At 37.4% G+C, this 17700-nt stretch overlaps 1 protein-coding gene across 1 annotated transcript in view; it reads right to left on the bottom strand.

Annotated features, from left to right (window-relative positions):
* Positions 1-17700, bottom strand: part of LOC131167209 (uncharacterized) — a 104736-nt gene that overhangs the window by 43075 nt on the left and 43961 nt on the right. The window contains exons 5-6 of the mRNA XM_058125966.1: positions 14769-14817; positions 13245-13391 (exon numbers count right to left, since the gene is read on the bottom strand). Of these exons, the coding sequence (XP_057981949.1) occupies positions 13245-13391; positions 14769-14817 (196 nt within the window). The remainder of the gene's footprint in view (positions 1-13244; positions 13392-14768; positions 14818-17700) is intronic.

Below are 17700 nucleotides of genomic sequence, written 5' to 3'. Positions count from 1 at the left end.
TAATGAGTAAAAAAATGTATGAATGTAATTAAAATGAAAAATCAATTAATTAGAGACATAAAATTACTAAAAATGAGTCAATACTCAATATACACATACATGAATTTGAAAAATGATTGGTATCAATAGTTGAATGCATGAATACAATATTACAAATTTACAACATAACGCATGTCACCACCAAAAAGAATGACGTAGAGGGTCTTTATAATCGACATCCCTCTTTTGAGATTGGGATTGGGAATTAACTCCCCACCCTTGTGGAAATACATAGCTGAAAAGACCCATGTTCATGTTATTTCGTTGTTGCTCTTGAAAATCTACTGGTGGTGAAAATCTAGCTAATATAGGATGTGCATAATCTCCTCCTTGACCATATCCTTAATAATATGCATAAGTTGGGGTTAAGGCTTGCTATGGGTACCGTGTAGAAGAAGACTCACTAGACCCTGACCCAGTAGGATAAGGATGATTAACATAATATGGATCATAGCGTTGAGGTGGTGGATATGCTAGATGGTAACTGCTATCACGAGATCCATATGATTGTGATGATGAATCATCTAACCCAAGGTCTCTAAAACTACGAACCACACTATGAATCTTCAGTAGAATCACGATCTCGGTCTCGGTGACTTCTTCTAGTTTGTGCACCATGACTCCCACTAGGGCCACCGAGAGTAGCACTCCTCCTCCTGGGTTGTGAAGATTGGTACTATAGAGGAATACCCAAGTCATAATTTTTGGGTATATCATGTAGTCCATGAGAACTAGGACGATATGTATCCCCTACAAATGATGTCCCTATATCATACCCATAATCATATTTTACACCACCACCACCACCACCATCACCCCCAGCCCCAGCCCCAGCCCCGGCACCACTACCACCATCATCATCACTTGGTGAGCTCAAACCAAGATTGTCGTCACTTTGTGTACGTTCAGGACTTGAATTTGAATCATGCACGTTTATTGGTGGTTGATCACCTCCTTTTGTAGTACCACCAACCTCTTCATCTAACCAATTTAAGTTGTACTAACTGTCGAGTAATGGTGCCTCTCTCTTCTCTAACCATGGACTCCAAGGATCATCTTCTTCAACAATATCGTCCAAATTGATAGGGTTGAAACTATCTCCAATTTCTTGCTTGCATCCTCTCATTGTATGTCTTAATTTTAACCTCATGTTGTACTGCACAAAAACAAGTATTTTTAGTCTTATGTACTTTAGTCTATTTCTTGCTTTCGTATAGATGAGGCTAAAGGTACTCCAATTACACTCACAGCTTGAAGTTGATGTAGTCTGGCTAAGATCTATGATTGCTATTCTTTGGAGCTCAGGCCATACTGAATACATCATTCGGCGACATGAATAATTGAAGAGAGCTTTATGTCAACATAGCATATTTTTCAAAATCAAATTTGAACATAAAAATGACAAAATAGATCAATTCATCCATTATTTAGCAATATTTACCAAGATTTGTTTGTTTCACTACCCTTTAAGCAATGGAGTTCCAAATGTCTCCTGCCTATCTCGATATAGCAACAACTAAAAAAGGATGATTGTAAAATATAATTAATTAATTAGATATATTAATATATATTCTAGAAAGTATTATAGAGTACTAAAATATTTCATTGTTCAACAGAACCAATACTAATTTGATTAATAGCCCGAATTTGAGTATCTATATCAAGTACCAACTTGGTTATCACTTTTTAAACCCCATCCATGACTTCTCTAGCAACTTCAGTGAAGGCGGGGCACCATAAAGAAATTGGGGGTTCAAAAAAATATTCTAAATTAAATTTACAAACATATTAATCAATAATAGTGTTGCAACAATGCATAATTTAAAAATTGAAATAATAAGAAATAGTATTTTATTTACACTTATCAATAGTGTACAAATCTTGGTGCAATTGAAAACTCCACCAATTGTCAATAATTTTCCAATAGTCTTTGTAGAACCGGCAATCTTTCTAAATGGCCAACTTTGCCCTATCAATTGCCTTATATATGAAACCCATGGTTGGTTTTTCATCACCATCAACCAATTTTAGAACTTTCACTAAGGGTTCCTGTACTTTAATTATATTGGAGGCCTTTTGCCAAAACTCTTTCCCTAAGATAATTTTCTTCGCATCATATGCTGGGCCTGATTTTTCCGTCCCAAACCGTGAGTTTTTCCAAGCATCAGATGTGAACATTTTCATCAATGCTTGTTTATGCCTAACAGTAGTCTCCATGGCAATTAATTTGGTGGCAAATCAAGTGATGGCAGAGCGAAGCAACTCTCTATTAATTGTGAATTTCTTCATGAAATTCGTTGTCCCTGTGCGGTTGTAAATAAATAGGTTATTGTTCATGCATCTTCCAAGACCTTCTTCACATTACTTTTCTTACCAATATCTTCAAGAATAAGCCCTATGTAATAAGCTGCACATGTTGTCTAGTAGAGATTAAGCTTCTTCTGCATTAATAATTTCCCTCATGCCTTCATTGCAGCTTCGTTATCAGCCACTACTTAGACAACATTCTCCTCTCCAATTTCTTCAACCATCTCGTCCATTAATCTGAAATGAAATTATAGACTTAATAATTACTACTACTTAATTAAAAATATGCAAGTCCATAATATTATTTGCATTTACAATCAAAATTTGCAAATTACCTGAAATAATATTCAATTGTTCGACTCAGCGCATCAGAGGCATCAACTGACTTATGAAACACGATGTCTCTATTGCACTAAACTAAAAAATTTATTATGTGTTTTCTAGTTGGTCTTGACCAACCATCACACAATGGTTACATCTCTCTCCTTCCAAATGCCAGTAAAAGAAGATATACAATCTTTCATTTACTAATGCTCTTGCACCAAATAAATTTCAAACACCTCATAGGGTCATGGACCCTTCACCCTATTTCCAACCTGTTGACCCCATGGGTCACACCCAGTTTTGATAATGACAAATACTCAGGTATTTAATGGTTGCCAAGTTTGTATGCAGGTTCTCATAATGGCATGCGGTAACCTGAAAAGAAATGAAGACCTTGGAGACTTTAATTTGTATTGTCAAATCAATGATTGTAATATGGGTTTATAATAGTAACTAGGAATACAGTCTGTAATAATCTCTACATGTCATGCATGTAGGTTCTTGTAAGCTCAAAATGACCATAGGGACCTAATGACTTTAGGGCACCCTTCAATCGACCGACGCCGGATATTTGGGACTATCTCAAAACGGCCTCGATAAAGACCCTAGTATAATTATAGGTCCCAACACTCACACACATATCATATAATATATATGAGTGTTAAATCTATGCTTAAATTGTATATTTCTAAGCAACTTGAGGGAGCTCGGGTAACCGAACCCTTGGAGTACAGAACTCCTCGAGCGCCCGAAATATGGTCGAGTCAACAGTTGACCAGGGCTCTCGGGCAACCGAACTTTTAATGTGGTTATCTTCCTCAAGCGCCCGAACGCCTTGAAAAGGACAGTTCACCAACTCGGGCGACCGACCGTTTTAGTTCAAAAGGGACCCCGGCAACCGAACACATGGATTCGGGCTACCGAATATTTGACCGGGCACCCGAAGTTACATAGCTTGGCTACTGACTTTGATTCGGGCTGCCGAACTTCTATCCGGGCGACCGAAGTGTTTAAAACGCTTTTTTAACTGAGTCTATTCGGGCACCCGAACCTTAGACCGAGCACCCGAACTTCTCGGGTTAAATTAAATTTTACCGGGATTATAATTAAATAAAAAGGGTTAACTTTTGCTAAACTTTTTTAAAAAATTTAATAATACCCAATAGGTCCCCAACGGTTATAATTTTACCCTAGCCTATAAATATAGGTTCATTTGTGAGGATTAGGAAGAGATTGGCCAAAAATCATTAGCCAAAATTCCTCTCTTTGAAAAACACTCTTATTGTTCAAATACTCTCAAATCTTCACTTCATTGATATATTCTGAGTTTGTGAGAGCATATTTAGAGTACTTGAGATTGCTACACTTTGCTAGAAACTCTCATTTGATTGATTGTTTGTTATACTTTTCTTGGGGAGTTTTAGCTTGAGTTTATCCCACATATTTTGATATTATAAATCTTGTGCTGAGATAAACTAAGTGAGCTTAGGATATTTGCATTATTATTGCAAGTTTCCAATAGCTTGGATTTTTGTTGTGCAAATATTTTTCAAACAAGCAAAACATTTTCAAACTAGTATTGTGCTTATTTCATTGAGGAAAATCTTCATTAACTAGTTTGATTATCATATTCATATCCTTGGAATATTGATGTGCTATTGAAATAGTTTTGATTCCAAGATACTGCTTGTTGTGAACACTCTTGAGCATATTAGCGATCATATCTTATTGAGTGTAGCTTGCACAAAAATACACATCATTGAGCTTACATTTCCTACATAGTTAATGTGTGATTGATTGAGTATACTGTGCATATTGGGTACATATCTGCTTTACTTGAGAAGCATAATCACTGTACTGGTCTTATTGTGAACATACTGCTGTATTTCCAGGCACGGGCCTGAAGAGGGAGACTAGCCCTTTGAAATAGTCCCGGACTGGCTTAGACCCGGTTAGGAAAGCTAGGTGCGCCATACTGTTAAGGCGTGTTGGTTGAAGTCAACCCCTTAATTGACCTGGTTAAGGTTGAGGTCAACCCTGTGGTAATTGACATGGTTGTAATCGATGCCGCTCCACCCGTTAAGTGAGCATTAGTGGAATCCTCGGGCTTGCGAGCTAGAGGCGGGGACGTAGGCACAATTGGCCGAACCCCGATAACATATCGCGTGTCTGTTTATATTTACGCACTTTATATTTACCGCACATGTATGTTATTGTGTGAAAGATGCGCATAATTTAAATTCCGCATATTATACATACTTGCGCATTTGGGTAGATAGACCTAGGTTGTGAATGTACTGTTGTTAAACTAGTTTAACCTAGGAGAAAAAGTTTTAAATTCCAATTCACCCCCCCTCTTGGGAATGCACCAAAGCTAACACAACCTCTGCAACGACATCAAGCATAAGCTACATAAATGGAGAGTCAGCTAAATTTACTGGAATCCGATTATAAATTAGGAACTTTCCAATTGTTTTTCCTAATTTACTTCTTAAACCTTTCAATACCTTAGTGTTTATTTTTGGCTGTTTTGCACTCTTGCTTCTTTTTAAAATAGGACCCATTGCCCTTAGTCTAGCTTCAAGGGCATTGGGATTGATCCATTGTCATCCACTACCTCCAGCTTTTTGAACACTATAAGATCGAGCTCTACTAAAACCCACTTGCACCACCACTACCAAAGCCACCTCCCTCTTAATAAATATTACCCCCTCCAGTTGTTCTTGCCCAAAATCTCTGTCTCTCTTCCCATTGTTGTTGTGACCATATACTTTCTTGTCGAGCAAATCTCATTCTTTCTTCTTTCAAATCTTCTTCATCGCTCAATTCCTCATAATCTCCTCAAATTGACAAGCTCTCAAGGAAGAAAGCCGGCAGCCCTAAGTCAATCCTTTGAGTCATTTTATATTCTTATTCCAAGCTTGGTGTTCCGCTTCTTTTGCCTTTTTGGTTTATCTCTTTTCTTCTCAGCATATTGTAGTAGACGTTTCATCATTTGTTCTCTTAATTGTGTGGTTACATTTGAGCATGCAGCCACTTGACCTTTTTTTATGTGTCAAGTGTTGTTTCAAGCGTGTAATGTCTCATTTAAGTATCTTCCCATACAACTTACACATAATAATATGTTTGTTACCGTCGACCAGAGTACCAAAATGTCATCCAATGTCCTCACTAGGTAAGTTCTCATTTCCTTTCTCACGTAGCATCTTGATAGATTTGATTTGATGATCTCTACAGAAAACACATAGAAAATACAAAGTTAGGGTCCTTATAAAAAAATGAAAATAAGATATAATATAATTAGGAAATACTAAATAGTCCTATTTTTAAATATTTATTATATAAAAATAAAACATAATCATTGGTTAAAAATAATAAGTAGTTTATTTAAAATCTTTCAATAATTAAAATTTTAAAATATTTGATATTTCATCTATTAATAAAATAAGAGTCATAAAATTAAAAAATATATTAATTATTTATATACAATATATTTATTTTAAGATCATTAAATTTATTATGATTTTAGGTAAACCTAATATAATATATAATATATAAAGAGTATACTGGTTTAAGATTTAAGTAAGCAACAAGAGAAAAAAAAAACCAAAGGATCCTAAAGATTCAAGAATCAAAAGAGAGAGAGGATGGGCTGGAGGAGGAGTCACGAAGAGTCCACTCCAAGACTCGAACTCTCGAAGACCAGAAGGGAGATGGGTCTGGCGGTGACTGGCGGAGCTGCTGTAGGGCTGGCGGCAACTCGTGGAGCTGCTGCAGGGCTGGCAGCCACTCGCGGAGCTGCTGCAAGGCTGTCCTGCGACTGCCGAACAGGCTAGGACGAAGCTTCAAGCCTTCGACTACTCGAGGGGGGGGGATCTAAGCCTTTTTCTAACAATTTGACTGCTCGAGGAGGGCAGATCTTAGCCTTCAAACTCAAAGAAAGTGGAGAAATGGAGGAGGAGTGTTGGCCGGCTGCAAACGAAGGGTCCTTATTCTTTAGCTTCCAACAACAAATCAAAGGTACAATTTCTCGATTTCAGTCTTTGGAATGGTAGAACTACCAAGGACGAGTGGTTGGGAGAGGGGGGAAAGCAGGTGATCCTGAGAAAGTTGGGTGGATTTGAAGCAGAAAAGCCGAATCGAAGTGTTGGCTGATGCAATAGTCTGTAAGAGACTGTAATGCAGCATAACTGATTGTAACGGTCCGTAATGGCCGTTATGGCCGTGAATTTCTTTTCCCCCACAATATCAGTCTATAACGGTTTCGGTCCCCTAACTTTTCGTTACATAACGGCTGTTACATATTTTAAACCATGGTCACTATTGTCTATAAGATTCAGACTAAGGTATTATCCAAGAGATTGGCTATTGTCTTGGAGGATACTATCTCTATTAGCCAAAGCATTTTTATAGGTGACAGACGTATCCTTGGCTCTGCATTGATAGCAAATGAAGTGGTTAAAAATGTTGTCCGTAGGAAAAAAGGGGTCTATTGCTGAAGCTAGATTTTGAAAAAAGCTATGATAGGGTGGACTGGAGTTCCTTGGACAATGCTGAAATTGGATTGTCCTTCACTTTGAAGGCTTTTTGCTCTATCCCATTTAGAGGTTTTGGTAATGGAATGGATAGGAAAGCCTTGTCATGGTGCACTATTATGGCTGTAGAGTGGTGTGTTTGGTTGGAGAGAAACGCTAGATTTTTCAAAGGGGTGGCTACAAGTAATAATTTGGTTTGGAGTAGAGCGGTTTATCTTGCATCATTGTGGGCTGTTTTCGTCATGTTTCTCTTCAATTGACCAAAATTATCATGGAAATCCAAATAGAAACTCTAGGCCAACTGGTGTGCTCTAGTTCTGTGCTGATCAAGTTCTGAAGCATGAGCCATCAGGACCTATGCAATGTTTTGATGCAATATTAGCCTATCTGTTTCTTGCTTAGCCACTTATCGACCTGTTAGTCCTCTGTTTAGTGCAATATTAGTATTGTTCTCTCATGTTCCTCCTGCTTGCATGGGTTTTCTCATGGCCTCCAAGAATCCTATGTGGAGTACTATGCCTACCTTGCTATCACCACAATTTAGAACCCATAAGCTGAATGGTAATAATTATATACAGTGGTCCATCTAAGGCCATTAAAAAATCTCTCTCACCAGTCAAGGATAGAAACATCATCCAATCTAACATATAAAACACCAATTAATAGGGAGATTAGATGTAAGGATTCAAGAAAATACCCAGATTGTTGGCTTATTATGGAATTCTATGCATCCCCATTTTCCGATCAGCGTACACATTACATCTGAGAAGATATAGGATTGAATTACTATTTACTGGTAATTCAAAAAGGATTTATGGTCTCCTCGTAGACGTCTTTGAGTTGTGTCAGGAAGATAAATCAAATATATACTATGCATAGGTGAAATGGGTCAATGAGAAGTTGAATGTGCTTCAACCAATTAGTGATGATGTCGGAGCGATGCAAAAACAGAAGGAACAAATGGTCAAACTCAAGTTTTTGGCTGGTTCGAAACCTAAGTAATCCACTGAAATCACAAATTTTATGAGAACCACCTCATTTGCAGAATTTTATTCAGGTACTTCATACCTCTATAGAGAGTTCATCAAGCGATGGTTTGTTGGGTGATCCTAGTCTAGTATGATTTGCGCTTGTAACACAATCATCATAGAGGTGGCCAATAAAACAGTGGTAGAGGTACTGTGGAGAACACGATAATCACGGCGGCAGAGGAGAACGTGGTAGAAGCCCACCTCATGTGTACGCATTACGGTTTGGAAAATGATACTCATAGTGTTGAATTTGACTAGTAGGCCATCTCAGGTTGCTAATGTTGTGCCATTTTACTGCATTGATGGCCCAGACGGGTAAACCCACAGCTCTTGTCACTTCTCCAGCTCTTCTCCTTCTAGACCCTGGTTTATAGATTCAGCTGCTAAAGATCATGTGTCAGGTACATCAAACATTTTTTCTGAACTTCAATATTCAAAATCACTTCCTAATCAATCTTGCCAATGAATTTTCTACTTCTATTAGGGGGCCAGTGACACTGGAGCAGCAAAACCTGTTTCTTCTTTTCTTTGTCGTCTGTTTTCTATATTCCTTCACTTCCATTTAACTCATGCCTGTCAATAAATTCACTAAGCATTTACACTGCTCAGTCTTTTCTTTTCATATTTTTGTGATTTAGGATTTGAACTCTTGACATATGATTGGCAAAGGCCATGAATCCAGGCCTCTGTTACTTCAACTTCTTGTCTTCTCTTGCAGTTGAGGTGGTACTTCAGTTCCACCATAATACATTCCTGGTCATCAAGGACATCTTTCCTTACCGAATATGAAGAAGTAAGACCCTAAATTGAAACGTTCATCATACTCTTAATCTGAGTCATGTCAATTGAGAAAGCATCATTGCATCCTTTTTGCTTCCCAAGTCAAAAAAAATAGGCATCAAGTCCTTTTTGTCATTCATTATTATCTTTGGGTATAAATTGTATTACTCCCAAATTGGGGTTTTGGTATATTGTCACATTTGCAGATGGTTATTCAGAAACCACCTAGGCTTAATTTAATGAAAGATTTTTTAGAATTATTTTCTCCTTATTGGGCTTCTTGTGATTAAATTAAGACTCGGTTCAACTTATCTTCTGTATACTTTGCAGTGATAATGCCCAGGAGTTTTCTTCAACACCTTTTCCTCCTTTCTTGACCAACTCGAATATGGTTCACCAGTCATCTTATTTTGACACTCCACAATAAATGGAATTACCAAAAGAAAAGTTAAGCATCCCACAGAAGTTGTTTGTTCTTTTTTGTTGCACATGAATGTTCTGAAACCCTCTGGAAGTGATTCGCTTCTTAAAGCATGTTGCCTCATCAACGAGTTGTCTTCTTCAATTTTAGAAGAAAAACCTCCCCATTCTTCTCGCTTTCCTCAGGAACCTCTCTTCTCATTGCTCGATGTATATTTGGGCGGTCCCTCTATGTATCAGCTTGCTGTGGATGTTGATAAATTAAATCCTTGAGCGATCAAATGTATCTTTCTGGGATATTATCTCTCAAAAAGGGCATATGGGCAGTAGTCCTATTATATGAAACTGATTCTCTGGTTGGGATGATGTTACATTCTTGGAGCCTACTCCTTATTACACTGCCACACATACTTTTGCAGATCTTCATGAATATCTTCTTACATGTTCCTATTCTTACTCATGTTCCAAATCTTTATCAAAATGCCTAATACCTTCATGTCACTTCCTTCTTCTAGACATTCATTTCTACCTTTTCAGGTGTATACTCATCAACACTGTCACGAAATTGTATCATCAACTATGTATTCACCTACTTCACCAACTGCTCCCTTCTCCCCTAATCCAGCTCCTAACGAATTGGAACTTCCAATTGCTGCCCATAAAGGTAAGCAAACTCATTTTCAACCCATATCACACTTGGTGCCAATTACCATTTGTCACTTTCATGTTATGCTTTTGAATCCTTACTATCCTCAGTAACGCTTCCTGCTTCTTTTTCTGAGGCTATGTCCCATCTTGGGAAGCCGCCATGCAAAGCAAGATGAATAATTTATCATAAAATAATACTTGGGAACTGGCTTCCAACTGATAAGTCTACTATTGGTTGTCAATGGGTGTTTAAAGTGACAGCTAACCCCAAAAGTTTTGTTGATTGTTGGCTCATCTTGTCAATAGCTCAAATTTATGTCCAGAATTACGCTTTACATGTTTTCCTCTATGGTGGAGATTGCATATGTGCATCTATTTTTTACTCTGGTGGAAAACTTTAATTGACCATTAGTTAGACATAAAAAAAGCATCTTTTTTTATGGAGATCTTTGCTAGGAAGTTCACATGGATCAAACTATATGTTGTTCATGTTGTTCATGTTGATTTTCTGTTTGAAGAAATCACTGCATGGTTTAAAAAAAAAACATTCCTGAGCAAGGTTTGGGAGATATAGTGAAGGGTAATTGCTTTTGATCTTCACTGGCGTGTGCATCATCTTGCACCTTCTTTTTGCTTTGTGGCTGCTTCTTTTTGTAAAATGCACAGCCATATCTATAGTGCTCTGGTTCAGATTATTTCTCCTTTCTTCTTCAGATCATCCTTCTTTCCAGTTTTTTACAGTTCTTCCTCTTGAATCCTTTTTTCTTGAGAAAGCTTTATATGGTTCCCACTTTCATTATCACCATTGAGCCATCTTCAGATAATAAGTCACTTCTAGCTCGAAGTGAAATGGCTCTGTATGGAGATCTTCACAAGGAAATTCACATGGAGCAACCTTACAGTTTTGTTAGGGAGTCACGCCGTTCGTGTTGCTTTGTTGTTTCAATAAGTATCTATATGGTTTAGAACAATCTCTCAAAGCGTGGTTTGGGAGATTTAGTGAAGTAATAATCACTTTTGGTCTTCACAGGTGTGGGGTGGATCATTTTGCATTCTACCCGAACACCACTTTACATGAAACTGCATTAATAGTATATTCTCAGTTATCATTACACATGATGATTGTCAGAAGTTAAGAACACACAATAGTTGAAAAATATTTGGGTCAGTAAAATTATTTTCCAGGCATTGAAGTAGGCAGATCATGCTCAGAGATTTTTCCATCACATGTAAGGGAGTTGTTGACTGAAACATGAATGTTAGGATCTAAGTGCATTGACTCATTGATACATAGGATTTAAGTACATTGATACACTTCAGGATCCTAACAATAAGTTATCTGCAAATGATTGTGAAATGATACCAAAAATCCTGGACGATGCAGGATTATAGGAGGTTATTTGGGAGGCTAAAAATATCATATAGTTACCAAATTGGAAGTGGCCTTTGCAAACAGTATGTTTAGTCTGTTTCTTATGCTCATGTCGGCTGGTCATTGGATTGTAGTTATGTGCATCTTGAGGTATCTCAAAGGTGAAGTAGATCAGGACTGTTATACCAGAATTATGGCCATACTTTGATTTAGGGCTAATATACAATATAGATAAGCCAACATCTCCATCAAAAAGAGATCTTACTACATTTTTGTTAGCAGAAATTTGACATCTTGGATGAGTCAGAAGCAACCGATAATTGCAAAATCCAATGCTAAATCCAAATACAGTCATGGCTCATGCTGCTTGCACATTGATCTGGATGAGGAATATGCTGGAACCACTCAAGCACTTTGATTTCCACATTTATCATATATGAAGTGATAATCAAATTGATGTCCATATTGCTTCAAAGAATCCATGTTGCTTATGTGAAAGAGGCTGACCTCTTGCTTCGCTCAGGTTACAATCCTCATACTGCTGAACCCAATTTCTTTCCATTCTAGGGTGATCTCGTAGTTATTGGTCTGTGAAGATGTGTTGTTATCAAGGTCTTAAATTTCAATTTCAAATAAAATTTCGAAGCTCCAAAAGTACAGAAATTTCAATGGAAATTTCGATTTTGATGTCAATTTCAATTTTGATTTGAAAAAATAACGGAAATCAGTAGTAAATCATGGAATACTTTTATGAAATTTTAGAAATGGTTAATAGACGTAATAACTTAAGTTTTAGGACTAATATATTGCAAATTAAATACATCTATGCCGTGTATGAGGTGGAAAATTTGTAATATAATTTGTGTAAAAGATAATGTGCATTAAATTTACTCAATAAATGCAAATGAAATTCTTAAATCATTTAAATATTATTTATTATGCAAAAAATGATAATGTAGACATGAACGCTTAGATAAAAAATGTTGTTGCAAGTTTATTTTTTCATATAATTTCAAAATCCCTCGTAATAATCTTTGCTTCAATAAAAAAGAATAACATAAATTAAGAGAGAAATTTCACTTCACTCCTAAATTTCTCATTTGAATTCCGAGGAAATTTTGTTCTATAGTTAAAATTTCGACAAGTTTTGCTAAAATTTTGAGATTTCAATAAATTTCAAATGATTTGTTGAAATTTCGACATAAATTAAGTAAAACAGAAATCGACTGCCATTTTGATTTCAAGGGCGACAGAAATCGGAAATTTTGACAATTTCTTGGAAATTTAAGACCATGGTTGTTAGGAACTCCATTTGACTTTCCCATTGAGGCCGCATCTTCCAATGTTTAATGAAAGGATAAACATATTGAAGTTGACTCTCACTTGTTCGGGAGAAATTTCTAAAGAATTTCGTTAACACCAGTCATATGAAATCAGAGGATCAACTTGCTGATTTATTCACAAAGCCTTTAGGAGGTTCCTATGTAAAATATATTAGCAACAAGTTGATAAATTTGAAACATATGCTCTAGTTTAAGGGGGAGCATTGAAGAGTGATTATGGGTGTGTTTGTGTGTGTCAAAAACACTAAGCTTTCACATTCACTGGAAACTATAGATGATGATAATGGTTGGGTTCCATAAGAATAAACACCTGAACCCTGCAATTCTTGGAAACAGGAAATATGTGATTGCCCATTTTCACAATTGCCTATCATAATAATGGCCAAGTTAACATGGCATTTTTGCAAAAAATATAACTACTAAAAAATGGTTATGAGCCACAAACCTCAGCTTCTTCAATTGCGTCCTCTCCCATTCCCCATGAGATACCATCAGCGAGTGTTCCTTCCAGTTTTGCTCGTAGGAGAGAAGCTTCACGATCTTTCATCTCTTGTAGGCCTTTGGCATGTCTAATTCTTTCCAAGTCAGCTTCCTAAATAGAGGCCATGGAAACAGTAAAAAATAGCAATCAGAAACCTACAACACATAAACAGAAGCATATCCAAGCAAAAGCAAGTTAATTAGACCAAAAGACTACTCTGAATTATATTTGAAAGGCATCCAAAAAGCCAAGTGTTACTTCTAACTGTAAATATAAAATAGAAAATTCAGGTTCTGTGATGTTTCAAAATTATAACATGATAACTAAACAAAAGCACATGATACAGGCAAGCATAAAAAGATGAAGTGATCAAATCAAGGATGCTTCTATAAAGTGCCAAGCTGTAGAAGAAGAACAAAAGAAATTCAAAGATCAAAGATGATGAATTAAACTAGTTGGTTGCTTTCTTCAATTTCCAAGTAGAAGAGGTATTTGTCAAAGATCACTTATAGGGAGAGTCCCACAAGAAATTCAACAAAGTTAACTGGAAACTAGTATTATGGTCTGAGAAATTCAGCAGCCGACAGCAATTATGTGCTTCAAATGATGTAACTAAAGGTAGAACTTGAAAGATGAGAGACACTGGAAGAATATGTAAATTTCTCTCAATCTCCAGACTCTGCTTCAAAGGTACCAAGATCAACCATTTCAAAGGTAAACTCCTAATATAAAAGCCGTAAACTTAGGGAATCCTAGTACCCATCTCTTTCAAGCATTGATTTTCAAAGTTTCGTGGCCTTTTTGCTTTGCGAGCTTGGTCAATTTATTTTTCCGCACCCCTTCTGCTAAAGGGAAAACTCTCCTCTATGTTACTTCTCCAGTCCAAAAAATCTAACTTGTTGCCCCAAGAAGAGAATGCGAAGGAAAGATGCTTACTCCTGTGGCATAATTACAGTCTAAAACACAGGATTAAAATCAACTTAGCAGAAGCATATGGCACATAAAAATGGGAGCTTCATAACGGATGAGAAAATATTTTTGCCAACCACAGGAAAGCAGCACCAACAAATCAGGGTATGGGAATACAATCAACTTAGCAGAAGCATATGCACGTAAAAATGGGAGCTTCGTAATGGATGAGAAATAATTTCTGCCAACCACATGAAAAGCAACACCAACAGATGATGGTACCCCTAGTGATCCAATTTGATGAATCATGTATCTGTTCTTGCCATTTTTTCCCTGAAGGAAGGTTCTCTGCACACACAAAGGTATTTAAAATTCATTGTGTGACAGAAAGTTTCAAAGCCACGACAGAGACAAAGGCAGCTTGCAGTCTGGTACAAGGTACAAAAAATATATCAACTCCACTAACATACAAAACTAAAAACTAATTTTTTGAGGAAAATTATCATTTAAATCCAATAACATCAAATCACTTTTAAATCATTCATTAGAAGAGATTAAAGAATGGTAGTTCATTCTTACTGGTGGCATCAAATCTGGCGGTCCTTGGAATATGTACAATCGAGATGAACTGCACCAAAACAAACAGACAGGATAATCAAAAACTCACAAACAATAAACATTCAGGCTAAGAAACCACAGGGTCTCAACCAAAGACCTTTTTAATCTTCCTTTTCAATAATCTAATAAGCATATAATGATGTATTTTTTTTATAGGAAAAAATATCATTACATAAAACGAGAGAATTACAAACTGCAGAGTCCAGGACACCGTCCAATGAACAGCTAAAAGCAATTACAAAGTGCAGCTCTCAAATCCTTCGAGAGATCAGACAACAAACCCCCAAAAAACAGTCCAGAAGAGTGTCCAAGAAGAAGCAGGTAAAACAACATCCTATAACAAGTGGGAAGATGTTATGTTGCCATTGAAAACCCTGGCATCCCTCTCAAGCCATGAAGTCCAAAAAACATTATACACAGCACAAGCCCATAAACCATCCTTTTTACGCTTCTGCCAAAACCCAAAACAACACCACCAAAAAATACTCAGCATTTTTGTGGTGTTAGCCACACACCAACAAAGACAGAAAAGTGCAGCCCAAAGCTGCCCTGACACCCAACAATGTAGAAAGGGATGCGCATTGGTCTCCTTAACTCTAGACAAATCATGCAAATTTCTAGGCTGGTGGTCTTATAGAGTCCTTCCCTGTAACAAGTCATTCATATTAATCCTATTAAGAGTCAGCACCCAAATGAAAGTCATCTTACAAGGAACTTTAGCATGACATTATTCAAAGGACAACGACGAGATAGAAGGTTTCAATAAATGACGGAAAAAATCTTTTGACAAAAAAGAACTTGACAAATCCCCTAACCAAACCTTTGAATCACACCTCGTCTGGCGAACAAAGGAATCCAAAACTCTCAAAAAATAGTAAGCTCATCAACCTCTATTTAAGTAAAACTCCTAAGAAGTGGATATCTCAAGAAAGAGAGTCCCCATCGGAAGACTAAAATGATGTGTTTGGAGCACCCATGAACGGTGGATAATCTGAAAAGACAAGGCATCAAATCTCCAATGAAACCACTCCCACCCAAAGATCCTCCTAGAACCAAATCTTATTACTATTACCAACTTTGAACTTGATAAAAGGAAAGAACAAATGAGCAACCTCAGAAACAAAATCTAAAGGACTCAAATAAGAAACATTGTTACTACTTCTAGCATATCATTAATTTTGATGAACGCAATACTAATTTTTTATAACCTTGCACCAAAGAGCGTTAACCTCTAAGGAAACCACCATAACCATTTCCCAACTAGAGAGACAATTTTTAGATACCAAATTACCAAGCTCCAAACCCCCTTCCCACTTAGGCCCCCTAACCACATCCCAATTAACAAGATTATAAAATATGTTAATCAAAGCAAAATTTCACTAATTTCATATTTAAGCAATTAATGGTTGAGAGTGAATCTTGACGCAACACTTGGGTGCTAAACTCACACATAAAGGTCACAAGTTGGAGTCATGGAAACTACCTCCCCAATTGAGGAGGTGAGGTTGTGTATATTTTGCCCTCCCCAGAACCTTGATATGGCGTGGTTGTACGGGAGCTTCGCACAATTGTGTTGAAGTTGGTTACTAATGCTTGGTTTTGATAGGTGTTACCTAATGTGCTGATGACTACTTGCATTATTACTTCTAAATTAGGATGTGCTATATATTTGGAGCTTATTTTCCTTCCTTTCCTCATGGTCCACGAATAATTTGATCTGAGTTAATTCTGGAAATAAACCATGTAAGATGGAGGCACTGAAAAGAGGAGCCAAGCTGCCACTATCTCCAATGCTCTCCATCTAGAGCAGTCGTCACCTCCGGTGGCTGCTGCCAGAGAGTCGACATCATTACACTGCATTTGTTGACCTGATTGTATCCTCTCACCCTCCCTATCATCCGAGCCTTTGAGCATGGCCACATCCCCTTCAACTTACTCTCCCTTCCCCCTTCTAATCTTCCTCACTTCAAAATATCTCCTCATTGCTGATCTAGACTTCAAAACAAAACCCTACTCAACTATCATGCTTCCATATTTCAAAACCAAACCTCATCATCACAATTTCCGACCATTGGGAGCTACTGGTTTCAAGAAATCAACTACAAGCCTTCCTTACAACTCCATACCTACGCCATACTCAAAACCCTACCTCTAACCATCAAATAGACTCACACACAGCATCGCTAAGCCTCTATTCTAACCCTTACCAAACCTTTGTCTCGTTTTTTTTGGCCAGCCATCTTCCTTCCCATCTTGCTTGTGCCCAAAATAGGGATGATAGAGTTTGAAACCATCAAAATTAAGAGGAAAGTGATTTCAGTTATCCACTCAAATGCAACGACCTATCGCATCACAGAATATGCAGGCAAGGATGTTTCATACATCATTTTGGAAATGGAGGAACTCGTTTGGATCCTAAAGATGAAGCGGATGATTTGTGAGGCTGACGATGGGGGGCTGCTGCAAGCCACTATGGAGCTAGTTTCAATGAGGCAACAAACTGTGTCTGAAGATCCTTAAAAATGGCAAAGGAAGGTTTATATGCATGAAAAAGGACTATTGCAAGTATTTACCCCATATATGTATCCCTTAGGGTGACCAAAAAAATAGGTGGAAGGCCTCTCTCGCTGCTATGTTGGAACTCTAGTCAACCACGAACAAGTCCTCCAAAACCAACAATGGCAATTGGAGATGCTCCAATTGTGGCTAATCAAACGTTAGGCCAGAGGAGGAGAGCGAGAGGAGAAGTGTGTTCCAAATACTTTCGCCGAATATCTCCTTCACCAACGTAGCCATTGGAGTTCTAGTGATAAGGACGGAACCACGAATGGCAACTATACATAATCACAAGGACCGGGATGTAAAGAGAAGGGAGCCAACAAGATCGTAAAGG

The sequence above is a fragment of the Malania oleifera genome, chromosome 1, assembly GCF_029873635.1.
Source record: "Malania oleifera isolate guangnan ecotype guangnan chromosome 1, ASM2987363v1, whole genome shotgun sequence".
Taxonomy (NCBI): domain Eukaryota; kingdom Viridiplantae; phylum Streptophyta; class Magnoliopsida; order Santalales; family Ximeniaceae; genus Malania; species Malania oleifera.
This window is presented reverse-complemented; position numbering and strand designations above follow the sequence as displayed.